The following is a 27,827-nucleotide window of genomic DNA, read 5'->3' as shown; positions in this document are numbered from 1 at the left end:
TATTGTCTGGAAGATGGTCAGCAGTCGTTTATAGTACATGATGTATTAAATAGATGTAAATGGACGAAAACATCCCAAAACTGCAGATTGGTCCCTACGACAAATAGGAAAGACACAAACTAAGGTCAACTGTGATGACAGATGAAATCACTAAGTTCAAAGTGCTGCACGAAACACAATATACATTGTAAAATCTGCATAATAAGGTCAATCTATCATAAAGCATGGGTTAGGGAAACTAGGAAAATGTCACTGCAATCAAATCATTATTAGCAGTCATCTATGTGAAAATTCTCAAACTCCCAAAAGACTAATTCATGTTTAAACTGGCACAGATCTGTGTCCACATAATTGCGGAAAAAAAAAACTTTTTGCTTCATTAATGTGTATGTGGTGTGTTTGTACAGTATTGTTAGTGGTGCAGTGCACAGAGCAGTGCTGTACAAGCTGTAGTGACCTTTACGAGCACAGCCCATGGCTAAATTCAACTGCCTCTGCTGCGATTAAAGGTGTTTTCATATTTTGTAGCCTGAAAATCTTTGAAAAGTAATTTCTCCTGGTAATCAGAACAGATCACGATGGGTTATACAACTTACAAATAGCAAGAAACCAAGAATTTGGAAAATGGATTTGTATTGTAGAACTCAGCACAAGAGAATAATTTTTCCACTATTATGTGAACACGGCATTAGGGAATAGTGGTAGTGAATATTTGCGTTTGATTTGGCTGTGTGTGTATGTGTGTGTGTGCGTGTGTGTGTGCGTATGTGTGTGTGTGTGTGTGTGTGTGTGTGTGTGTGTCCTGGTCTTAGGGCTAATCATCATGTGTCTCCTATGTATGTTAGTGTCTGCTCAGGTTGTCATATTAAATGGACCGGGGGGCTAACATCTTCAAACGTGTTACTGGCATCTTGTTTCGCTGTCTGCTGGTGTGGTTGTGCAGCTCGACATGTGTGACAGCATGTGTATTTGCTTGCGTGTGTGCAATGCGCAGTACATACTGGATCACTGAAAAGCTTGGTGGAAGCGGGGGAGTGTGGTGGGTGCGCTCAGGTTGGATATAAAGGAGGAGGGGAGCCCTTGAAGCGGATTCTCTGCAGCCTCTTGGCCGTCGGGGGCATGGGGAGGCAGCTGGACAAGAGGTGTGGGCTCTTCGTTGGCTGGATAGGCGACACCTTGGCCCCCACTGCCCCCTGCCTGGTTGTAAGGAGGCCCATTGAGTGGCAGGAAGTTGAAAAGCTGTGAGAAGTCCATCAGAGAGGAGGATGAAGCCAGAGAGTCACCTGCGGAGGCTGCTGCCACCGGTGTGGACATTTTGGACAGGGACACCTCCTGGCTTGTTTCCTCTAGCACGCCCACTTGGGTCTCCAACTCAAGTTTGGAGGAGGAGAGTTGGGGTTCTTCGGCTGCAGAGGATGAGGAGGGCATGCTGCTCTGCAGCTCCATCAGGTAGGTCTCCAGTTCTCCCTTTAGATTCTGCTCCCGCTCCTGTGAGGAGAAGGCGTATGAGGTAAAATTGGAGCCCAGCGGGTATTTCAAAGAAAAGGGGTGTGTGGTGGTGGGGAAGGGCTCTGTGTCCAGGACGGGGCCTGTGTACATGTTGAGCTGGTGTGGCCTTGGCGTCAGCATTCCTGGAAGCTCGCCCTTGATACCCCCAGACAACAAGTCGTAGACGACTGGCTCCAGCGAATCAGCTGGCTCAGTTTTTACCCTCAGCAGCTCCCGGGCGTGGCTCTTTTTCACATGACGTGTCAGGTGGTCCTTCCTACCAAAGCGCTGTGCACAGTACTGGCAAAGGAAGTCCTTGCGTCCGGTGTGCACCACCATGTGGCGTCGCACATCTTTACGGGTGTAAAATCGCCGCTCGCAATGCTCGCAGCGATGCTTTTTCTCTTTGGTCCCGCCAGAGGACTTGCCAGCGTGTGTTTTGAGGTGTTCCAGAAGAACCCCTGTGCTGGGGAACGGCTGCAGGCACACTTGGCAGGTGAGGTCTCCACTGTTGGCAGCGTGGAGGGCGAGGTGACGTTTGAAGCCCAGCTTGGTGTTGTAGCTCTTGCCACACTCCTGACAGGTGAATGCCTCCTTGTACGGGTCGTGAGTGTGTAGGTGATTCTTTAAGTGATCCTTGCGGTGGAACATTTTCTCACAGTATGAACACTTGTGGTTTTTTTCTGGCGAGTGAGTTGCCATATGCCTTGGAACACAGACACATTCTATGAGCACTCAGAATTGTTGCAATCATGTTTTAAGTAGGCATGCTTTACATTACACATAAATACAAGACCTGAAACTAGTATTAACACATAATTCTGACTACTACTGAGCACTGTTACCAAAGGTGTAAAGAGAAAAGCAACATGCTGCAGCCTGCTATATACTGCTGCTTGTTTGTACCGTAGCAGCTTGTATTTGGAGACGAAAGCCTTGGTGCAGTCAGGGTGGGAGCAGCGGTAGGGTCTTTCTCCTGTGTGAGAATATGAGTGCACCTTCAACTTCTCCAGGCTGTTGAAAGCTTTCTGACACTCCTGGCAGGGGAAATTTTTCTTCGGCTTTCCCTCTGCTCTCTTGCGCCTCCCCATGGGCGGTGCAAGTTTGGCTTTCTCCAGGATGTGGTCACGGTGGCCCTGGGTTCCCGTGGCCATGGCACTCTAAGGCAGACCAGCTACATGGACAGGGGTGCAGTGGCCAAGAACCAGTCTTATGTGCTCAACACCGCCGGGACTCAGGTTCCTGGGACAGAAATACAGAGAGAGACAGAGAAGAGAAGAGAAGAGAAGAGAAAGAGAGAGATACAGAGATCATGTAAATGGTTCAGTTTCAGGCTGCTGACTGAGTTGCTGGCAGTACAAAAGGCTCTAACATCTAATTGAAAATAAATCAACAGAAATGCTGATCTGAGGCCTGTAAATATCTGTCCAAACAATACTCCATGATGACAAAGCAAAAACAGGTTTTTGGAGTGTTTTGTACATTTATTTAAAATAAAAGACTGAAATATACCATTTACATAAGTATTCAGACCCTTTGCTATGACACTTGCAATTGAGCTCTGGTGCATGCTACTTCTAACTGCAGTCCTTGAGATGCTTGTACAACCTGCTTGGTGTCCACCTGTGCATACCTGAAATCATTGGATACAATCAGAAAAGGGGCACACCTGTCTATATGAGGTTTCACAGTCGATAGTGTATCTCAGAGGGAAAGCAAGCAAGCAAGCCATCGAGGGAATTATCAGCAGACCTGTAAGACAGGACTGTGCCAAGGCACAGATCTATAGAAGGATACAAGAACATTTATGCAGCATGGAAAGTGCCCAAGAGCACAGTAGCCTCCATCGTTCTCAAACAGAAGAAGTTTGGAACCACCTACAGTCTTCCTAGATCTGGCCTCTCAGCCAAACTGAGCAATCAGGGATGGAGGGCCTTGGCCAGGCTGGTAATCAAAAACCCACTGGTCACTATGAATGAGATCCAGAGTTCCTGTGTGGAGATGGGTGAACCTTACAGAAGGACGACCATCAGTGCATCTCACCGTCAATCAGGCCTTTATGGTAAGCTGGCCAGGCAGAAGCCATTCCTTACTGAAAGGTACATGACAGCGTGCTGGGACTTTGCTAAGTGACACCTGAACAACTCTCAGACCATGAAAGGCAAAATCCAGTTCCCAGTGGCATGTGTGGAGGAAACGAGGCACTGAACATCACCCTTATTAATATGATCCCTATAATAAAACAGTGGTGGCAGCGTCATGCTGTGGGGATGTTTTTATACAAAAGTTACTGGGAGATTAGTCAGGAAAGAGATGGATGCAAAAATTATATAGAGCAGTCCTAAGTGAAAAACCTTTTCCACAGTGCTCATGATCTGAGACTGGGGTGAAGGTTTACATTTTCAGACAACGGCCTGAAGCATATCACCAAGAAAACACAGGGGTGGCTTTGGGGAAACTCTGTGAAAGCCTGGAGTGGCTCAGTCAGTCCAGACCTGAACCCAACAGATCATCTCTAGAGAGATCTGAAATGGCTATGCACCAAAGCTCTCACCAACCTGGTTGAGTTTGAATGATTCTGCCAAGAAGACTGGTAGACAATTCTCACTTCCTACCCCCCTTTTCCACAGACAGACCAAAGTTTATTCAATTAACAAAATGTTGCAGATTAACTTTCTGGTTTCTGTTTAAATGAACAAAAGGCTGCAAACCCTGACAAATTACTCAAAAAAAAACACTTCTATGGTAGTTCCCACTATCATACGTGTCATATGGAATGGTTGGCCATAAATAAGGATGGGAATGATTACATTATTAATTATTATTTCTTTTTTATATACATTTGCCATTTCCAAAATGCTCAGTTGTATAGAATTAAGTAGTTTTCCTTTTTTATATCACGATGAAGATATGATTATGAATATGTGATACACATACAAAGTCAAAAGTAATGTAAGACTGTTTCTTCTGCCAAAGCAGAAATGTGAGAGGGTAAGAAAAATGTTTCATGCCTGATGAGGTTTATCTGAAATTATGCATTTAGAATTTACTTAGTGCTAATGATTATTGTAAGTTTACTTATTTTTTCCAATAAAAGACGACTGTGGGTACATATTTTATTTGAAATTATTACCAAAAAGTCACCTAATGTTATTTTGAGTTGTAGTGATGTAATATGAGTGTAAAAGCATATACACTGTCAGGAGTTCATGGGTTTGCCTGTGAAGCTCTCTATGCTGGCTATCTAAATTGGCAGTCAGTCAATAAAACTTTGAGAACCCTGATATAAGGAAGATGAAGTGAAAATGTAAAAGACTGCAGTGTGCTTTGTTAAACAGTTGGCTGTGACTGACAGACTGACAACAAAAGGATGTTCAAGGTGGTTGATAAACAAAATACAGCAAAACTAAAACTAAACCATACTAATTCTACTAATATATTTAATATAAACTTGATAATACTCAGTAATATACTGTATTGGTAATTCAAGCGCAGTACATCCTGTATGCTGATGGTATGTACCGTACTATGGTGTGGTTCTGGATTGGAATTAATGTAGAAATGTAACTGTACATTTAATGCACATATTGATAATAAGGGTGCATGTTGGTATATAATAATAATAATAATAATGCAGTGATTATGGTAATACAACAGATACAACTACTAATACCACACATGAAAATTATTTATAACTTAAAGTATACATATAAAACACAGGTCTGGCCTGTGTAGTTTAGTTATAGCAAAGTAATGTGACACCATGGTATGGCTGGTTTATACTTTTAATTGTGATACACTTGATCATCATGTAGAAAGTCTCCTCTACCCCTGTGCATGGTCAGCCAGCTTAACACAGCAACAGGTAGGCCGGTGTGCTCTTTCAACCAGGAAATGAACACATGAAGGCCTCCATCACAGACTGAAGTGAATCATAGCAATCACATCACTGGACCCAGCCAAATCCCTGACCACTCCACACTACTGCTGCCACAAAGTGAATATTTAAAAATGGCTGCCAGCTGTTCTTAATGCAATATCTGTAATACCCTTGTAGCCAAAACCACTTCCACACAACTACCTATATATAATGCTTTTGACAAAAACCTCATACATCTTAGCTCCTCTACAGTTAACAAGCACCCACGACAGGCTGACAAATCTGGCCAATCAGCTTTGTGTTCGTCTACCCAGTTCAATGATATCTGGGATTTAATAAAGAACAACAGAATAGCTCTGGCCTTAACCCAACCAAGTTTGAAAAGAAACATTTAATTTACTAAAACACAAATAGATGAAACTCTGATGAATAAACATAGGATTCCAGCAGATGGAAACAAAAACAGAAAAACAGATCACAGATCCATTTTCACACATTCTCTTATAATATTAGTATTCAAAATTCAAACAAGTCTAAAGATTCACACATGGAGGATTATCAGTCAGCAAATTCACATGAGCTGTACTGATTCTGGGATAGCTACCAAACTTGACAAACACTGATTCATCTATACAGGTGCACAGTTTGAAGAAGTATTTATCCATGCAGCACTGCAAAAGCATCGCAGTGACAGATGAAATAAAGAAAGCTATCATATTGTTCCTTCTTCCTCATTTTGATTGTGGAGAGGGCTGACATTTCTATATTACTGTAATGAAATTCAATGTAAAAGTTGAAAAGCGGGAGAGTTTTACAGATTTTTTTTGCTATTGAAATAAAGGGTTATTACAATAACTAGATTGATAACATCCTCCTATTTTGCAATAATTAAGACGTATCAGTGCTTGAAATTTTAAAAAACTTTTTCACATCAATAAAAAAGTCATGTATTCATCAGCCAAAAAAGCTATATGATTTAATTTTCATCACTGGCTCTTCATTCAAACAGATTTCATTATACCACAATAATATGCTTGTTATGATTCAGGTTTTTTTCTGTGTAAAAAGTCATTTTTTTTGTTTGTTATCATTTTGAATAACATTAATGCTGATAATAATAATAACACATGAGATACATTCTGTATCTTTACTCACTTCAATTAACTGTTTGTCTTTACTTAATGTACTAAATAAACTAACTTATGAATAGATATAGAAACAACTGTTAGATGTTTTCCTAATTCTAATTATTTTGTTTACATTTCTTTAATGCAAAAGTGTATTTTTACTATGAGTTACAACAATGCAAAAAATGCCAAGTACTTGGAATTTTAAAAGACCAAGTTTGGGGAGGGTTGTCATTCAGCTGACAACACATGTTCACAACAACAGGATAATTTTGCACATTAAAAAATGCCTGTCTAATTACAGCTGAATCAGGACAAGAAATAAAACTGCATCAGATTCATTTATTTAAAAATAACCCAAGCATAAGGAGCAGCAGTGCAGACTTTAAAAAAGTAATATATGAATTGCATTGCCCTCAAAACAACAGTGGCAACTGATTTTAACATGTCATTATCAAAGCATTTAAATTCTTAAAGCAGTTGTAAACATTTATGTTATGTTCGAATTTTAAGAAACTCAAAAACAAGCATTTAAGGATCACGGTTTGATTTCCTTGAGAAGTGATGAGCAGAAAATAAAACCCATGCATGCAGAGAGACAGTGTCCTCCACAGCTTTTTCACATCAACATTAAGCCCTCCTATCTTTTCAATCAAGATGAAACATATATAATGTTTCCTTCCAGCCTGAACACCAGTTAAAGTCTCCTGTGATGCAAACAGCAAACATCTCCCATGTGCCTCTTTATTTACTTCAGCACTGTCAGGATTACATAGCTATTGATGGACACAAACCACTATCAGCAGACTGATGTGGTTTTCAGTAGCCGATGTAAAAGACCAAAGTCAAAATCACACCATGGCAGCTGCAGAACAGTTGCAGACTAATTCCATGTTGTGTAGGTGGCCTATAGGACAGGTGTAAACAGAGACCAACACTGACAACACACTTCCCCTCAGGAACTGTTTCAATATCAGCTTTCGTACCACCAACACACTGGCTACATCGGCTCAATAACACATTTGTGATGGAAGCAGCTTCTGATCTCCAAACTGTGAAAGCTTACAGGACCACCACCTTGTGCTTGACGCTCAGTACACTGACATGATAGACTCCTGTAGCCTCGCTGTAACATCGGCAGCAGCTATAGGGCCAGATCCTATAAAAACGAATTAGGCTACAAACGTACACAGTGCAACCTGCCACGCCAATCAAACTGAACACAAGTTGACTTTTCGACTTAAAAGCGTTATGTGGGATAAGTTGGGACACAGGCTGCACAAGCAAATCTTAAGCATTGCCTAATTAGTTTGGCTTAAGTTCTCCCTCCATTTTGCTACTCTTTTTGACAAGCAATTTCTTGCCGTTTCTTGTATATCAGCCTTCCAGCGGCTCATAGCCGAACTGTCATCTGGATGACATCGTGATCGAAACCTGCAGTGGGTGAAAATACGATATAGCATACAGCCGAAAAGAGAAATAGCATGCCTAAACGTCACTGTAGCCGCTACACGGTTGCATTTGGCGTTATGGAAAGGAGATGCTTGAATCGATAAGGACATGTTAACACTACTTATGATGAAGTGTGAAAACGAGGCAAAAAACGTGAATGCAGATAGAAGGATAAATGACATTATTGCTGAATCCAAGTGCGCCTGTTCCTGTGGGTGCTCATCGCACTGCCGTTGTTATTAAAAAAAAATAAACTAAGTGAGGAGCCTGTTCAACTTTACTCAACTTTCCTTCATTCTGCTGGCTACTGTAGTCTTTTAACGTTCGTGGACACGCACCGTAACACTAAGGCTATCACTGGTGACATAATTTATTTTTAAAAAAATCAGTACTTGTGTCTTCCCTTGGTTTTCTCTGTGGTCCCAAACTGAGTACTGATTAACACAAACTTTTCCCCAGCTCACCCCTCTCTCATAATTTAAATAACCCCGATATTTTAATTCAAAAACTGAGCAACCGTTTACTTAATTTACATCAAACTTACCCCGGACGCTTTAACATCCTTTCTGTTGAGTTTTTCTTGACTTTCAACTATTTTCCGAATTTTTAATAATTTTTTTCTCATATTTTTTGCTAGACGCGGCGGGCCTGAAAATTGTTTGCTTTCCCGTCTTTCGAGCAGCCATTGTGTATGCGCTGCGATGCAACCGCACTATGGTTTAGCCACGCCCACTAAACGTCCCGCCTACTTGTGCTTTTGATTTGTGTAAAGAGCTGCCACTTTCACTTCAAAATCAGTTACAGTCCCTTTCAATAAAACTCAATTTTTGGACTTGCTAGATAAACTGTCAATCGTTTGAACTTAGCTTAGTCCAATTTACAACGATAGGAAGGCCAACATACCCAGCCAACAAATCCAATTGGTTCATCGGATTGTCAATCTCCTTTTTTACGTATCAGGGGTTCTGATTGGCTGATGTTGCTGTCAGTTGTCGGTGACGGTGTGGGTGATTTTCCTGGTGCGCCGTTGCAGCAATGACACAGGGGCTGTCCTCATCATGACGGGGAAGTTAGGGTATGGCTTGCGTAGCTGTCCTAGTTAGCCACATGTAGTGTGAAGCTGTTCGCTAGCACTCTGGAGCAAGAGTCCTGCTAGCATTCCAAGGCATATAAACGACAATATGGTTTTTAAATGGCTACAGGATGCGTGAATAGGCTTGCCATTTATTTTGGTCTTTTTTAAAATTAGATAACCTTCACTAGCGTGGATATTAGGTGCATCCACCAGTCATTAACCTACTGCAGGACAAAAGTTGGTATTTGTAAAAGGTAGGTTTAAACGTTGCACAGCCTTTTCTTTATTCACCCTCAACGTTTGTCATTCCACCTCTGTTCAGAGAAAAGTCGCTACTATGTTTCACCGTTTGTCGTTTGGTAACAACAATGAAGGTCAATTTGTTACCATGTAGCAGTGCTACATATGCTCGGGAGGAACTGCCGTCCGTGCCAAACCCCCTTAAGAAATCTTGAAGTTAAGTTTTTATTGTTAAAGTTATACCGCTGAACGATACAACAAAGATTAGAGAGATTAGAAAGAGAGCTACTTTTCTATTCGGCATACATTTTACACACGAAGCTGAATCATTTTAATAGAAATAATAAAGATAAAGATGTCTACCAAAACACAATGGGGTTAGTGATAGCAAAACATATTTTGAAAGTTGTGTTTATAACAACATACAGTATCAGCTGATGCAGGCTGACTTTAACAAATATTAAAATGAACTGTGCTGTAGAAATTAGGGTGCTCCTTCTGTGAAAACACAATGCAAATCTCAACCTGTTCATATTTTCCATCTTTGCACAGATCCAAATGGATAAAAATACACGGAAAGTTCGGAATCAGGACATTAACCCATGCATCGAAGTAAGCTTACCGACCCTTTACATCCTGTATTGTGTCAGACATCTGCCCACTGCTGGGACAGATCAGTGTCTCTGTGTTTCTAATAATATTCTTTTGTTGCAATGTCTTCTCTTTTTCAGGAAACTGATGCCTCACAGAAGTGTTTGGAAGCCTACAACTATGATAAGAGCATGTGTTCAGCCTATTTCCAGACATATAAGAACTGTAGGAAATATTGGGTGAGTGTGTTTCCAGAATCCAAGAGAACAAACTGATGAAACTGGTTGGGAGAAAATTCATCATTGAAGCCTTATAGATATTGTGCATGTTACATTTGGACATGGGAGATCATTTAAAGCTAAGAGTTGGTTGGAGGGAAGGATTGCTCATCATCACAGAGACCTAGGCTTTGATTCATCAGCCCTGTCTCTGGCTTTCCTTGATACTGCAGTAGTGACATCCACTGGTTGATCAGGCATCTGCACACTGAAGAGGCAAGTGCCACTATGAACCATGGAGGTAACAATTGCTTATGGCCCTGTGAATTGAACTTCCTGTGTGTTTCTCATCTTTTTTCCGTCACTAGTCTCGGTCGATCGTGAGTTCTTATGGATGTACAACTGGTGAGACTAGTGATTTGCTTTTTACTCTTCTGTGGACTTTTAAAAACGACATCGGGTGACCGTTTCAGCCACGGCTCCTAAAAACCATCTCAGGCCACAGCAGTGACAACAGCAGGGGCCCAGAATCTGGGGACCGGGAATGGGCAAATGAGCTGAACCTGTTCTTTAACAGGTCTTTAGATGGGGTTACCTCCCAGCATCCCCTCCCTTCCCCCCAGTGCATCCCTGACACCAGCTGCTCTGTCTTCACACAACTTCACCCCCCTCCAATCCACATCACAGACTACAGACCCAACCCCCCTCCTCACCCAACAGGAGCCACCCCCCTGTCCCCCACCCGGCCTCTACATAACAGCTGATCAGGTGAGGAAGGAGCTCAAGAGGATGAAGATAAGGAAGGCTACTGGCCCTGATGGCATCAGCTCCAGACTGCTCAGGGACTGTGCAGATCAGCTCTGTGGAGTTGTTCAGCAAATCTTCAACATGAGCCTCAGTCTGGAGAGAGTTCCTGCCCTGTGGAAAACTTCCTGTGTGGTTCCAGTGCCAAAGACTGTGCAACCCAGGGAGCCCAACCAATTCAGGCCTGTAGCCTTAACTTCCCACCTGATGAAGACCCTGGAGAGGATTATACTTAACCATCTTTGTCACCTGGTGAGCAGTGAGCTGGACCCCCTACAGTTCACATACCGACCAGACATTGGTGTGGAAGACGCTATCATCTAGCTCCTCCATCGCTCTCTTTCCCATCTGGAGAGCACTGGTAGCACAGTGAGGATCATGTTTTTGACTTCTCCAGTGCTTTCAACACGATCCAGCTATCACTGCTCAGGGGGAAGCTGGAAAGTGCCAGGTAGTCGATCGTCCATGCAGCCAGGTGACAGTCTACTCCGGCAATACAGTTTGCGCTGCTGGAGCTCTTCCTTAAGCCATAGCCAAGTCATTCACAGTGTATGCACTGCTACCCTGCTGCACAGCGAGCCAATGGACGTGTTGATGACATTGCACTGTAGCTGAGTGTAGCTGCTTCGTACTCTTTCCTGTTCGCCTTTATATTGCTTTCCGCTCTTTCATTGACTTTGCGGATATGTCATAATACACGTAGTGTTGATATCAATGCAACAACAGTCATCATTACAGATTGAGCCCCCCTCCTCCTCCTGCATGCTCTACCCAGGTTCTACCCCTTGCCTAAACCAAACAGAGTATTTTCAGTTAGTGAGAGCGTGTCTGACATGGACAAATGTGCTAAAACAGCTTTGTTGTCTCTGCTATGTATTCGGGACGGAAGCGCGATGAAGCAGTGCCTTGCAGGGTCACATGATTTGGGCAACAGGACTGCTTACTGTCCTCACGTGACCTGAGAGCGACAGTTGGTGGTGATAATGCACATCTGTTGCATATCTGTTGTTCTCATTTGGATCCTTAAAGCTTCCATTTTCAAAGAAAGTTTTGTTTTACTGTTTTGAGTTTATAATCAAATGTGATGAAGTATGGTATAGTTATTGTCAACCATTTGCTAATTGAATTTAGCAATAATTACTATACTGTGACACACACCGTTACCATGATAAAATTACACATACTGAGATAGATAATTCTGGCCATACCACCCACCCACAGTACAGTACAGAAGTCAAAATGTAAGATCTTGAACTGCCTGGGCAACAGAGGATGTGGTTGTATATAAAATGGCATCCATGTACAGCTTAATTGAACTGTTTCTAACTTTTTCACCTAATTTCTTTTGAAAATTTGTGAATTTTGAAAGTGGTCCTAGAATCGGATGCTGTGGCACACAGTTGGCAACTGTCATAAAACTTGACTGATAGCCATGCCCACAACCACCTGTGTTCTACCACTGTGAAAATTTTTGCAGACCGATAACAAGATTTTTTTAATCAAATCCAATTTGTTCTACGTGTTTCAAAACAACTTGACGATCACCAGTGTGCCTTAGATAAGTCAACATGCACATGCATTTCCATGATACAATTGATTCAGTTTTTATCATCAAACTCCATAATTCCATCCGTGTTTTCTGCATCATGGAAATCATTGGATCCTCCGTGTTTGTTAGCAGCATGGTCAGCAATTCAGAGGGGACTGGGCAAAGTGGTAGAGCACAGAGGAAAAGCCCCTCTCAGGCATGTGTTATGTCAATGTGATGATGATTTATGTGTTTATTTCATGTCTGAATAAGAACTTGGCTCACCTGTGATGATGTCAGACCTAAAACATTTTTGTAATGCTTTTACTAAGACTGAAGTCTGAACTGAACGTTGTCACTGTGGCATAAAGGTCACGGCAGCACAACCTTCAAAAAGTCTTGTTACACCTTACTAAGAGCACTGTTATAAATGTATCCCTTCATTATCATGTGTATGGACAAGGAAAATAGAATAAATAAAACATGAAGTACTTTGAATGAGCTAGGTTTTAGTTAGGAATAAAATGAGAGTGCCAACTTAATATCTTGCCAAATATCCCAGCATCTTATCCTATATATCGTTATGTAGCTTGTCATCTTTACAGCTCTTTCTGTAACGATCACGTCTGAATAAAGCCATCTGGAACACCTGTTGGAATGACAAAAAGCCGTTGTTTAAAACAGCCAGGAGAAGCCAGCAGCTTGACATGTTCTATGTCTGGAAGGGGCATTAGTTCCTTGTATAGGTCCACATCCAGAAACAGTGTTGACCACGCTTCCCTCCTCACCTCGTCTGTTCAGTGCCTCCAGTTTGTAATGCAACATGTGTCGTCTCCAAGCCAGGGATGGGATAAACCTGCTGATGTCATTATTTTCTCCACAAAAGAAATTTCACAACTGTTTTCACAGATAACTAATCATGACATAGGACAGCTGCATTTGCTTCCAGTGTGAGGAGGGATGTATCTTTTGTTAGGGTTTCTACTAATTATGGAAGCCAGTGGTAGCAGTGAGTCTTGTGTAAAGCATTTTTAAATGAAGGGAAACTAAGCTTTGTGTTTTTTTCCCCCTTATAGCACAACATAATGGTGCAGAGGAGAAGAGACGGTGTGAAACCTGACATGCCCACTGCTGCAGAGAGGCAGGAGCTGCTCGCTGCTATCGGAGGCAAACCATACTGACAGTCAGCATTGTCAAATGAAGGGGACATTTTCAACAAATGTGAAAATAATGGTGAAGACAAAGGCAACATAGGTCACCATGTTGTTGGTGCTTTTGCTTTTTGTTATGAAATGCCCTCCTTTTGTTTCCTTGCTGAGCTGCAATGGAGGGATGAATTTCAAATTGAAAAGGTATGTAAGTAATCTGTGGCTAACATGAAGCCTCATGTTAGCCACAGATGAACTTTACAACATATTGTTACACTGAATAAGAACTGGATTTCCCATCACTTATGTTGGAGTCATGCTTAGAAGGGATCGCTTCACAGCTTGTATGGACAAAGGGATGATTACAGTGACCACGGAAATGTGAACCTATCTTTTAAAACTACAAACAAGTTCTAAGCACTGTCTAGTGTATCACAATGTTCTTTAATGATTTTTTTCTATATTATAAAGAATTAAATGATTTAAACAGCATTCTGTTGTCTCATTGTGAAACTTGTACATCATTACTCGCTACCTATGCATTTTCACACAACTACCATGTGTGTTAATAAACATCCCGTCATAATTGTACAAAATGTAGGAGAAGGCTAAACCTGGTCCAACCCAAAGCCAACTGTCTTCTCAGTACAGTGCGAGCATGGCCCCCAAACAGCACAAGCCTTTTTGCTTTGTCTGTGACTGGAAAACTGGGATCAGGACAGAGATAATATGGTAAAATCGTGAGCTGCACCGGGTGTGAGCGACTGACTGAGAAAACTGCAGAGCTTGAAAGGAGGATTTTTAATTTAATTTTTAATTTATTTATTTATTTTTTTATTTTATTTTATTCACTCTAGTAATCCCAAACTGGGAAATTAGTCTCTGCATTTCACCCATCGCTGATTTACTGAAACACACACATGCACATGCAACATGCAGTGAGACACACAGGAGCAGTGGGCTGCCGCATCAGGCACCCGGGGAGCATGGAGGGGGAAATGGACAGACTTTTACACACAACATTACTTCAGCTGTGGAGTATCCTGGCACAGACTTGGTTGACATGCTGCCCTGGATGTGTCATAACAACACTGGATCAGCTGTTGAGGCTCCGAACTAGCCATTCCGAATGATGCTTCTTACTGGCACAGCACCAGCGCCATACCGAGAGCATCCTCTCCAGCCAGGTCTGACATCACCCACCACAAAGGCAAATCCAGCAAGAAATTAAATATTAGTGCACCAATGCTCACTCTACCAACTGAACTGTCATTTCAAAATAGGTAGGACCCACCGACTCTGAATGATGAAAGGTGTGATAATACTTGATTAATAATTTGAACACGGGGAAACTAATCACATCAAAAGTATCACAGCTGGCCAAAACCCAAGAAAGAGCCCCAAAACCACTGCTAGGCCAGGGGCCAGAACAGAAGACATTTAAGAATGGAGAGACTGAAAATCTACTACATTAACAATGTTTCTCTATTTCTGACTCACTGTGTGTTTTTGAAGGTAACCTAATCTGACTAAAGACTAAAAGGGAGTTCAAAAGGGTTCAAAAGAGATTGATGGCAAGGCTGAAGTGTTCGGTAATAGAAGAACTTGTGTCGCTCATCAACAACAAAATAACGTCAGTCAGAGCCAGCATTGCTGCTGAGCTCTGCAAGACTGTCACTGAGTCTACTCATCCACCTCCTGTGTTGACCCTGTACCTACAACATTTTTAAAGTGTTTGACAGTGTTTTAAGTCATGTCCTGAAATTTTGAACACATTTCTGCACACAGGCATCTTCCCAGATGCCTACAAAACAGCTGTTATAAAACCTTCACTAACCACACCAAACACAGATGGTATTGCACTCATTTCTCCATCACTATATACTGATATCCAAAACTTCCATTCATTAGTAAGATACTAGTGAATAGTTTCAGTGATATTCATTCAGTCAGTAGAGAGCACAATGTATCTCTCTACAGTCTGCTGCTATTGAGGATTCCCCTCAAATGCAGCCTTCAATTACGCCCCGAAGCTCTGGACCACACTGCCTATAGATGTCAGGGAAGCAGCTCACTGAATATTTTTAAAAGAAAGCTAAAATCTTATCTCTTCACTTCAGCCTTTAACTAGCTCTGACTTCGTGAAACAAGCCTGACACTTATGTGTTTCACAGTGATTGCTGTACTTCTTTTGAATTGCCTATATTTTACTTGATTTTATGCATTCTATGTAATTGTTTTATTTTTTGTCTCAGGTATGCATTGTCTTCATTTTCATCCTTATTCTAATATATTTTTACTATTGTTATCAAGAGTGTTTTATTCTCCATCTTATTTTACATTCATTTTCTGTCCCTCTTTTTATATTCAGCCTATTCCTTTTTGAGAAGCACTCTTTGCATGTGACTTATTTGTTGTAAAGCTGCATTGCTTGTATGAAAAGGTGCTATATAAATTAAATTAAGTGTGTAAAAATGCTTCAAATTATACGAGATGATCAGCTGGTGTAGCGGTGCACAGAATGACGTCACAGAGGCTCAATCTGGTGCCACACATTTAATGTGAATTTCTGTAACATACAAAAATATTCATTTCCCGTTTACAATTGTTACACAGCGTTGTCTGTACTCAGTTTGACCACAGATACTCTCGTTATCAGATACGATAACGAGATTTCCCTGTTGCGCTCCCTCTACACTCACTCGTGTAGCCATACTGACACCTACTGCCGATCCACAGGTGCTGCTGAATCACATCGTCACTGATAATTAAAACACTGTAGCCCTCATTTCTCAATAAATTTGAAACATTCTTCTCAATGAACACATATAAACATATAGTAGAACAATAAAGAACCATCTCAACTAATGTTAACCCTCAGGAATAACTGTCTAAATTAAAGCAAGGCTTATTTGTGCCACACTGGCAAGGATTCAGAGGCACAGCTCTGACGTTTAGGTCGACAAGTCGAATTATTTGTTCCAAGAGATAAAAAGAGATGTGCTTATAAAACCCATTTGAAGATCCTAAAATAGATTACCCAGCAGTCTGTATCCGCCTCAGCTCCGCCTGGATCACAGAGCTACACTGAAATCAGCTCAATGCATTAATAATCGATCATCGATGATGTAGGTCGGGCTAATGATTCGCATTCTTAAATAAAAAATCTTTGGAAACTTTACAACCCTGATTGCCGCGATTTCATAACCCCAACAAAGACTCACTGATAGGAAACATCGCCCCTTCTATCAATCATAATAATAATGATGACGTCACTGTCACGCCGTCCAGTCCTCGCGCAGACTGACGCTGAGCTGTGATCAAACCGATGATTGGTCGAAGTCTGTGTTGTCAGCAGGCGCGGCGGGAAACTCCGTCAACGCTGCGGGAACACGATTGGAAGAAGACCTCACGCGCACAGTCAGGCTGAAGCCAGCGACAGACGGTGAGGCGCCACAGTCAAAAGAGTCTAACAGATGTTAACTCAGGAGCGTTCATGTAGTGATGGCCTCGTCAGATTAACAGCTGATACATTTAAGTTACATTTGCTGCACAGTGACCCACCCTTCACTCAGATAGCTGATATCCTAAACACACATAGGCTACTGATCATTAATCACTAGGCTCATAGAAATTTACCTGCAACAATTTACAATTCTGTTTAAGTCGTAGTAAATATTCTCTCATCATTGTTCGGTTGGTTTCTCTTATCTGAACATTTGTTGCTTTTCTTTGTTGTTTGAAACTGTCTTTGGGATTTGCTCTGTTACTGTGACAAAACAAGGAATCTGAGATGTGACTTTGGGCATGGACAACTTAGCCTCAGTGTCAAAGAAAAATGAAGCATCTTGTATTTGTTACATTATTGGTTTTACCAGATACCAAAGGTGAGCCCAAAGCTGGGTTCAGATAACAGGTGATTTCAAATTCTCACTGATTTTGACAGCAGGTTGATTGACACACATAAGGAGAAACTCCACACATATTCTCTCTATTCTCAAACATGCACACAATAAATGCATCACACACTCCAGGATATTATTAAGGTTATCGTGCCAATGAAATGATGATGTGTGTAATGCAATGGTCCATGGTTAGTCATTTTTATGTGGTCGGGAAGACATCCCTAAATGTGTCCTTCTGTTAACTGTGGCTGCCATTCACTGAAACTGAACTGGAGTAGAGGCAACCCTCACACACTGTCACAGTCACTGTAAGTCATGTGTGCACAAACTGTGTGTTTTGGTTTGCAGACCTCGCTGCCCTCCATCAGCTCTCTCATGGATGGATATGTTGATCTCTGCTGTTCATTTGGGTAAGCTAAAGATTTCCCTCAGCTCCTCCAGCCTGTAGTGTCATCTCTTCAAGTTTACCAAAATGCATGCAAACCAGCATCACAGGTGCAGCCAGGGCTTGATGCTAACTGTTTTCCCCAAGGAGCACATGCATGGAGGGTTTAAAGGGCCAAAGCAAAATATATAAACACATAAATAATTATAGAATTAAATTATTAAATAAATGAGTTCATAAACATAGACTTTAATGCTTAATAAATAGCAAATGAAAGAATAAATCAATAAATAAATAATTAAATATTTAATTTAATGCTTGTGATAATAAATAAGTTGCAAGTTAAATGAGACATTAAATATAGAAATGTTGAATTTATTTGTGTGTTTATATATTCATATTCATGTATTCACCTGCCCTCTATCCTTCTTTTGCCTCATTCCAGATGGCAACACCCAGTGCTGATCTTAATGAAATCTTGCTACTGTGGTAGATATGTTGGCTGTAGCTGAACTGATGAAGGCAAATGCTCATTCCAATGCTTTTTTAGAACTGATTGAGGACTTTGTTAAACAAATTGGAATACTGGCCCTGACTGACACAGAAATTAAGTAAGAATTGGATTGATGATCCTCATGGAGAGGCTGCAGGGTGATATGCACCTGCAACAGCAATGCTGGTAGACCTGGCCATGGCTGACACCATTGAACATTGCCTAAAAGTCTGTAATCCAGCAATGCTGTTTGGAGTGTCTGAGTGTACCATTAAGAGGCTAATGGAGCAGAGAGGCATCACGTGTAACATCTGCTACCATGAAAGACAGGCCAGGTTTACTTAAAAGTGCAGTCACAACTTACACAATTTGAAATATTTAACAGGTTAAAAAATGAAGGTGATAAACACATTACTGGCTTTCAGAGACTGTAGTGGGCTCAGTTGTAATGCTCGAGTGAATAAACTGATATCATATGAAACCAGATAACTTAACGCAGTGATCACCAACTTTTTTAAGGCCAAGATCCCTGATATTTGCCTTGGTGAAAGACAAGATGTACCTATTGAAATGCTGAGAATAAAAGACCAGGTTGACTTAGAGGTTGAGGCCTTTTATTTAGGCTTATTGTATTTGAACTACATGTTTACTTACAATACTTTATTTATGCAACCAATAAAACACTAGGTAGTATATCAAACAGGAATTTTACATCATACCTTCAAGCCCAAATAACATTATTTACACAAAAAATAAAGGCATGTGGTCTTCTTTTCATTTGTATGAGGAAGTGACTTTGTTCATAGTCAACAGCAAAGAAAAAAAATCAACACACTTGCAGTGATCATGTGAAGTGCCGTTGTTACCTGGAACTGGCTCGCTGTGGCTCAGGTTGTCCACCAGCCAGAGGGTCGGTGGTTTGATCCCCGGCTCCTTCAGTCTGAATGTTAAGGTGTCCTCAGTCAAGACACTGAACCCCAAAATTCCTCCTCATGCTGTGCAGTGTGTGTGTTTGTGTGTGTTTGTGTGTGTTTGTTTGTTTGTGTGTGTGTGTGTGTTGTAAAGTGCATTCAAGCTATTGGTTAAGCGTGCTTTGAAACAAATCAAGTGTACAGCAATGCATTATCAGCTACTAGTGAGCAGATTTCTATACAGTTCAGCGTGACAACATGATTCCTTCATGAGGTCACTTTCATTTCAAATATTCAAATATTGAAATGAAAGTGCAAAAACTGCGTAGAGGAATAAATATCTACACTATCAAAAAAACCCTAGCAAATATGTATACTGTAAGTAGACTACAGAATCTGGATCAGTCACTTCAGTCAGAACATTTATGTCCAGCAAAAAATGAATAAGGTGGACTTTGTGTTGCACTGCAGTCAAACAGCCCTGTTGAAACGCCGCTGTTGTTGGGCCAAATAGAGCTAATTTAAATTCACTTCAACATTTTCTTATGTCGAACTAGGTAATTGTAGCATAACTAACCAAAAAACTAAACACAAAAGGGCTTACCCCAGTCCAACCAACCACAGTCCATAAAATCCTCCCCCAGACTTCCTGTGTGGATAGCAACACTGCTCCATGCTGCCAAACGCCTGAGGAGTGACTCTGCCCGTCGGAAGAAGGTCTACAGGCTTCTGCAGCGGAAACTGGTCAGTCATGTAATAAAATGCAAATACATTTTACAACCATTGCTTTCTTCAATCATGCACAAGTTTTTGACCATATATCTCTAACACATTGATGCTCATATAACAGTAATAAAAATAATAACTTTATGTACATGGTACTAACGAAAGAGCGAAAACAAGACCATATAGGTCATTTGGAAGGCAACAATAAATAACTTGTTTCACTGATAAGTTTGAAATATGTGTTGCTGGCAGCAGGGGCCACTCATTCTCTTCCCAACTGACTTTCTTACAATGATATTGTGAGTAATGTATGTGTTTGTACGAGGAGACAGAGTGGGATGCAGCAAAACATTATTGATAGTTGGCCCACAGTAATCAGTCCAGACTCTTAGACAGCGGGATTTCTCTGGATCCTTATTATTACCACTCCCCACTGCTCGTGGCCATGCACTGCGGTGGTTCTGATCAGAATGCCTCCTGGACACATTCGAGGAGAATGTCAAGTCAGGACTACCTTGGTTTCACCACAACCTGGACCTGAAAAGCAACAGGAAAAGCATCCTCAAGCCACGAAATTGTTTCAGTTGTCTCAGTTCCTCTTTTTTTCCTTTATCCTCCTCTCACTTTTATTCCAGATGTTTCACAGGGTTGGGGTGAAGGACGGGAGTCTGTGCCAGCCCACCTATGTTTACCCTGAAGAGGTGAAAATGTTGTTTCGGTCTGTCTTCTCACAGAACATTTGTGACTACCCCGACCCCTGCCATGACCAGGTGAGTATGAGCTCACGCTTAGCTTTGCATGTAAAGTCAGCTCAGAGTCAGATGGTCAGTGGGTTCTCGCCACTGGCTCTGTAACAGTTCTGACCATTTACCTTAGAGTTCCTATAATATACACCAAATACACTGGGTGTTAGGTGCATTGTCCTGTTGAAATGATGCATCGTACAATTTTGACAATTGAAAGGAAAATCTGACTCTGACATATAAAATAAGATTCATTTTTTGATTAATAAAATAACCTTTAAATGACATACAATATACTGTATAACATAAGTGTGCACACTTAAGACAAAAATAAAAAAAATAAAAAGTTTAAAATCAAATAGATACGCAAACAAGAGACAAGTAAAAAAAAAAAAAAAAACACTTGACTAACTCCATCATTTTTGCAGACATCGCCCTAAAGGAATAGTTCAACTCTGTTGTTTGCTGAGAAGATGGATAATGTGATCATGAGTGTTGCACTTATTCTCAGTGGCTTCCCCCTGATGTGCTGTGGCTTCAATTGTACCTCATTTGTTCATGTTTTTTGACAAGAGCATCTGACAAATGAGTAAATGTGAATAGAAAATGTAAAGTATGGAGTCTGGAGCCAATTGGTCACTGGCCAGTTTTAACACATTACAAACCAACAGAAAAGTGCAACCAAACAGTCAGTACCAATTCAAATAAGGTAGTGGATACAGTATGTGCTTGAATATGAGGTGTATGAGAAGTGTTCTTTTCATTGTCATTGTTACTTTCAGTTCATGGTCAAAATGGTTATAAGGTAATGATGTAACTGTGGCTGTATCGTTTCAGGTAGTGCACGTCACTGTCGAGGATCTGCACAAAGTTGAAATCAACTAAAGTGTGTGTCTCTTTATTTGACTTATCTGTGCCTGCGTTGAATGTACAACTTCCAGTTATGGACCTGTACCAATGTAATGTTGAAAGAGTATTTCTAGGTAGTCTTAGGTTTATTGTAAACATGTTTCAGGATGTTTGTCTCAACCTGGTGCAGTGTCATTGGTTGTTCTGTATGAGACACTATACAGCAGTTGCTACGTCTTGTTCTGTATTTTCCAGTCCTCTTGGTTGGTAGCTCACACTCTGTATACCACTATCACTTAATAAAGGGCTCTCCATGCTTGATGCATCTCAGCTGAATGCCTCAGTTGTCCATGCCACACGCGTCTGTAGAAAATAGCATACTAATACAACACAAAAACACATAATGACATAAGTGGATGAAATGTACTACATCATCTGACACTAGTTTGCACATCCATGTGATAACAATGCTCACAATGCAAATTAAAGTTTAACTTACTTACTTTAATACAGTACTTAACCCTTTAAGGGTCTCACTCACTAATGACTAGTAGGCTTCCAGGTTTGTCCTCTTTAAGAAATTATTGCTAATGCATTTATTTATTGCTGATTATTTTAGTCAGAGCAGTTTCAGTGCTGTGATATGTTCTAAAGCCTGACTGCAATGCTTCCAGGATATTATTTAGTTAATTTGCACTGAAGCTATGGTTTTCCAGTATTTTACTGATGAATGGAAGGTTGGATATCAGAATATATTTGTTGAGTGCTAGTTGGGTTTCTTTTCTTTGAGTTTTACAGCAGCTGGTTCGTGGGCATCTGTGAAGATGCCTGTTTGCAGAGATGTATCTTCAATCAAACACCTGCTTAAAATGCTGTAAATACAGGGTCAACACATGAGGTGGACGTAGACTCAGTGACAACAAATGAAATTAACTGAAAATGAAAAAATGTAATGAAAATTGTGCAGGTGTTGATAACAAGATGTAGTTTGTGGTGCTGCTTGCATGCTGTTGTGAGGTGTTATTTAGCCTTTCTTTGATTTTAATGGGTTAGAGAAAAAACCTGTGAGAATAGCAATGCATTTCAACAGCACCACACAGTATAGCCAGCATGCTCTTACAAATGATGAAGTCAGGGTTTGTTACAGCTTTGTTGGGGGGCTTTAATTTTAGCTGGGTGTACTCTAATAAACTGGCGACTGGGTTTAGTTTGCTCCTTTGAAAAAAGATGGAGATGACGTGTGTGCCAGTGTGTTAAATGCTTCTGCCAGCAGGGGGCGCTGTAACACAGCATCGGAGACTGATGAATGACAGCGCAAGCAGCACACACGCTGCTCAGCTCGGATTTGAACGGGAGTCCTGGGACTTTTAATTTGAAAAGTGAAGTGCGTTCATACTGCAAATGTTCCGGGAGAGCTCGAGCCGGTTAGCTGACTCTTCGACGTGCGCGTGCTCGTTGTGATTCGCAGCTGGCATCAACTTCGTCAAGTGTCTGAGACGGAAAAGTTGGTCCGCGAGGCGGTATGTAAGACGAAGTGGCAAACAGCCGCGAAGAGCAAGTCCTCGGCACTTCAGGGCGAACCGTGAACTTTTCCCGAGCCGCAAACGGGCCAAAGCGGCGGTAAACGATGGATAGGTCGGGTTGTCGGAGAGACTCGGCCGCAGAGAGCAGCGGGTCGGCCCGCAGAGAGGAGCCGAGCAGCGGGGGCCGGTCGGAGCTGCTCGTGTATCTTACCTGCCTCCCGGAGAGATACCGGACCGCCAAGTTCAGCCTGGCGGCTCACCTGCTCTGCTGGGCTCTGCTCCGATGGTACCAGGTGAGACACTGCTGGCTGTTTAACTGACGCAAGGTTTAGACAAACTGTTGCGCGAAATTATCGGTAGTAGCACAAGTTTTATACAAGACCTGTGTGGAAAACTGAGGATGTGCTGTGGATAATCCACCATGGAGCGCTGCATTTCAAGAACATGATGTTAGTCCCACACAGGCTCGGGACAGGGCCCACTGAGCGCAGGGACCGGCCTCATGGAGCAGCCTTCTGCCTGCTGAAGGATGCTCAGTTTATTTAGCTTTTATTGACGCTGTGTTCTGACAACACTTCAGACTGATTTCACTGAATTATAGGCCTGCACTTGTTTTTCTACTAGTGTAAGATAAATCTAAAAATAGTGTAAATGAAATTACCGTGTTTTTTGTTTTTCTCCCTTATTGACTGCACCTTGAGCCACCACATATTAAAGGATTTATTTTCCAGATCGGACTCAAGCATTGTCTGCATCTGTAGTATAGGGTCTGGGGGTCTGGTCATTGTTCTTTATTATAGATTATATTCTGTCAGGGGTCGTCCTGCTCTCCAAAGTAACGATTTCAAGCAAACAGTAAATAAAAGCTATTAAACTGAGTTGTTTTTGATTAATTCTGGCTGATTAATGAAGTTTTGTTTATTTTTTAATTCAGTTTAAAGTTACAGATGATAATGAGGATGAGTACGGTAATAATAATAATGGTTAATCAGTTAATTATCTAAATTGTTTCAAAGTTAATAACCACTTTACTGTATAAAGTGTACACATGTGTACCTCATTTGATACAGATATCAAAATAACTAATAGACAGCAAACTGACTCGAACGTGATCTGAATCTTTCCTCAACTAACATGATCAACTAACATCATTATTCTGAGGATCACATTGGCATAAAATAACGACTTTTTGCACCTTTCATTACTGAAGGTGTATTGAAATAACAGTCTTTATGAATTGTACATATCACCAATCAATGATACTTTACACCAAAGGACACAAGTAAAGAACAAAAGGTCTGATGTTGGTGAGTTTACCTTCCTTTTTGCAGGACCTTCACCCACTGCTGGATTAGACTGACGTTTTCCTTCATCAGTTTGCTATAATCCCATATCTGTCAGCAGAACTTTCTTTGTGCAGATTCTGTGATTCTGCACAGTGTCAGTGTGTGGAAATGCTGCTGCACCATTTTATGATGCAGGCTAAATTTATGCATGATTGGTGATATCACAATGCAAAATTGTCATTTTGCTGTACTGTACATACTGTACTTGAAATCAATCAGTCAATCAGTCTGAGTCATGTTGTTAGGTTGAAAACAGAGACACAGAGCACATGATTCTACACAGGACTCAAAGAAATTTTGTACAGTATTACAGAGATAGACCTTTTTTAAAACACCCACCATCCAAATATATGAACACGTATATTCCACGTACACTTAACGAATATTTGTCCTTCCAGAAAGACTGGCTGCCTAAATCCTATCAGATGTTTGAATAGTTAGTTGATCAGACACAAACCAATATGGAGTAGCATTTTAGGGTTTCAGATAAAATGATTATTATGTTCATATACAAGGTCAGTATTTTTGACTTTTGACCTTTTCAGTGGAGAAATCTCTTTAGAGCAATTGAGCCCCATAATGGCAAACCAAATCATACCAATAATGTGCCTATATTACAAGAGTGTGGTAAACTCTCCAAAAATCTACAGTGTGTCAGTGAGTCTGTTATGAGTCCAAGGGCTCAGAAAGTTTTCATTGGTCCTGTTTTTCCAATTACTGAAGTAGGAGCCCCTGCAGTCCTGAAAGGTCATTTTATAGATAGAGATGTTTATAGATACCAGTGTAACATGGTGTACAGCAGTGGTTCCCAACCTTTTTCTTTATTTGGTACCGGTCACATCACAGAATATTTCCGTAATGTCGTCACATTTTGGGTTGACAGGATGTTTTTAAGGATCTGTCTTGTTTTAATGGTACTGTTGTCAGTGATGTCAAGACTGTAGTGCATCAGGAATGTTTCTCATGACTCTCTGCACATTGACTTGACAAAACCATTAGCCATCTTAATAAGACAAGGGCGTGCCAGGAAGAGGTTTGAGCCACAGGGTTGAATATGTCTATGGATTTGGCTCTGCAGCACTGACTGCAGGGACAAGCAAAGTCATGTCTCCAACCTGCCTGCATGTTCAGCTTTGCTCAGCAGTTACAGAGGTGTATTGGCTCACATCCAGCCAGACTGATCCACCTCCGCTACACGCTGTTTGATTCCAAGCCTCAAGTTGTCAAACCTCAGGTCACGGACATCTGCAGACATGCAGCGTACACTTGTCTTCACTGATATTTCAGACAAGAACAAGGTACAGTTTGGTTGGTGCGATCTTTTTCCTCGACCCTCCTCCTTCCTTGGCCTCAGTTGAGGAGGAGGGTGTTAGAATGGCTCAAGATGGATTTGTCCATAGTTGCAACAGGCACTGAAATATGTAAATGTAAATATATGTATATATAAATTATGTATATACATAACAACCATCCATACCACTACTGCTAATACTAATACAATAATAATAACAATAATAACAATACTAACAAGATGTTTGTCTATCTATCTATCTATCTATCTATCTATACAGTATATATGTACACACTACATATACAGACACAAACACACACACACCTGTATGTGAGTATACAACCATGCGTTGAAAACAAGTGTAAGTATCAATTTTGACATCAATACACAGTAGTTTGTGCACTGTGTCGACCGTGCCAACTGCAAGAAGCATGAAACACGAATGCTGTGCTTGCTAGCCAGACTCACCAGAGAAGACTGATAAAAATGCTCTCCATGCCAAATGAAAAAAAAAGTTGCAAGTCAACTGTCCCCTAAAAATAGTCAGTTTAGAATAAATAAAAATGTTGTTAATAAAATATGTATTCCTCATTCCTTGTCTCCTCCTTTTGTTTAAATCTGGAGGCTGCTTTATGATGATAGACTGGGCTAATAGTAGCTAATATTATGAGAATGCACCTATTCGCATTCAATGTTTAGAAACCTCCTCTGATTATTAATTGTACATTACATAACATCAGCCAGCATTCAAGTAAATGAATGAATTAACATACAAATCAAACAAAATTTACCTTGAAAACGCATGAAACATTAGCTGAATAACAACACACCAAAAGACCGGTGCCTCCATCATCCAAATTGATGAGCTGTGAAACTAAGAAAGGTAAAAAAAAAAACATTTGTATTGCCTCAAAAATGCTAATTCATGCTCAACAAATCTTCCCTGGGTAAATAAGGATATATTATGTACATAATGTACATTGCCTATTAATATTGCATGTTTGTGTTTGTGGTCACATGACGTCTTACATAGCTAAAATGATCAACATCAGTTGGGGTGGAAAGAAATATCAGAGGCTGTCTACTTGGCACTTAATAAGCATTGCAGAAAAGATGAAACGGGAAACAAGATTTTCTGTTTTAAAATGTTAAAATGTTATCTCAGAACAATAAGTGGCAACAGATTTACCCACCTCATGCTTATGGATGTCTGAAGACATTCACCGTGGATCGTCTGGTGACAAACTTTGCCCAGTTAAGCCTCAGATGCAACCGTCTTGTGGAATGAACACAAGAAGGGGTCCAACAGCATCAGAAAATCAGAAGATGGGAATGTCATCCTCCCCATATCTTCAAATGTCTTAATAATAAATATTGTTTTAACAGTGTTCATTATTATTTTATTTTTTCTATCTCCTCAGAAAATCAGATGCCAGCCTGCTCCTCTACAGGTAAGAAGCCAACAGAACATTCATCATTGCAACTTGTTCTTCTCTGTTTAACAATTGTCTTGTTGGCTCTGCACTGTTGGGAGCAATGTGCTGCATGCCGCCACAGCGAGGGATGACTGGGGGGGGGGGGGGTCGTGTGCCAGCATGCCTTCAATGGCCATGATTGCTCACACTCGGCTCAGTGCGTGTATCACCCCACCCTATTAAAAACGTTTGATTCTTAAGGCTATCAGCGTGTCTGTTCTGTCAGTATTGGTAGGGCCTTAGTTAATCAGCAGGAGTTTAATTCAGTTTTATTTACATAGCGCCAAATCAGAACAGAGTTGTCTCAGGACACTTTTCATATAGAGCAGGTACAGACCAAACTCTTTATCTACACAGACCAACAGTCCCCTTGTGAGCAAACACTTGGCGACAGTGGCGAGGAAAAACTTCCTTTCAACAGGAAGAAACCTCAAGCAGGTCGGGGGGTGGACAGAAATGCAATCACAGTAACAGTGACAGCATACACAATCCATGGGGACCTGCAAGATGAGAAAGCACAAAGACTCCAGGGAAGAAGCTAAGTTAGTACCGAGCCTTGGTAGGACAGGAATGCAGATGAAGAGGGAGAGAAGAACAGAGGAGCTCCGACAGTCTAATCCTATGGCAGC

The 27,827-nt window shown here is 41.1% G+C and overlaps 2 protein-coding genes across 2 annotated transcripts; one reads left to right on the top strand and one right to left on the bottom strand.

The window, feature by feature from the left end:
• Positions 1 to 755: 755 nt before the first annotated feature.
• Positions 756 to 8,616, bottom strand: plag1 (pleiomorphic adenoma gene 1). The gene is made up of 3 exons (XM_041961658.1): positions 8,492 to 8,616; positions 2,395 to 2,730; positions 756 to 2,194 (listed from the first exon to the last, which is right to left on the bottom strand). The coding sequence occupies exons 2-3, from the start codon at positions 2,640 to 2,642 to the stop codon at positions 1,006 to 1,008; spliced, it is 1,437 nt and encodes a 478-aa protein (XP_041817592.1). The 5' UTR covers positions 2,643 to 2,730; positions 8,492 to 8,616; the 3' UTR covers positions 756 to 1,005.
• A 389-nt stretch (positions 8,617 to 9,005) lies between these two features.
• Positions 9,006 to 14,043, top strand: chchd7 (coiled-coil-helix-coiled-coil-helix domain containing 7). The gene is made up of 4 exons (XM_041961519.1): positions 9,006 to 9,276; positions 9,815 to 9,874; positions 9,994 to 10,092; positions 13,480 to 14,043. The coding sequence occupies exons 2-4, from the start codon at positions 9,821 to 9,823 to the stop codon at positions 13,582 to 13,584; spliced, it is 258 nt and encodes an 85-aa protein (XP_041817453.1). The 5' UTR covers positions 9,006 to 9,276; positions 9,815 to 9,820; the 3' UTR covers positions 13,585 to 14,043.
• Positions 14,044 to 27,827: the final 13,784 nt, after the last annotated feature.

The sequence above is a fragment of the Chelmon rostratus genome, chromosome 20 (genome assembly GCF_017976325.1).
Source record: "Chelmon rostratus isolate fCheRos1 chromosome 20, fCheRos1.pri, whole genome shotgun sequence".
NCBI lineage: Eukaryota > Metazoa > Chordata > Actinopteri > Chaetodontiformes > Chaetodontidae > Chelmon > Chelmon rostratus.
This window is presented reverse-complemented; position numbering and strand designations above follow the sequence as displayed.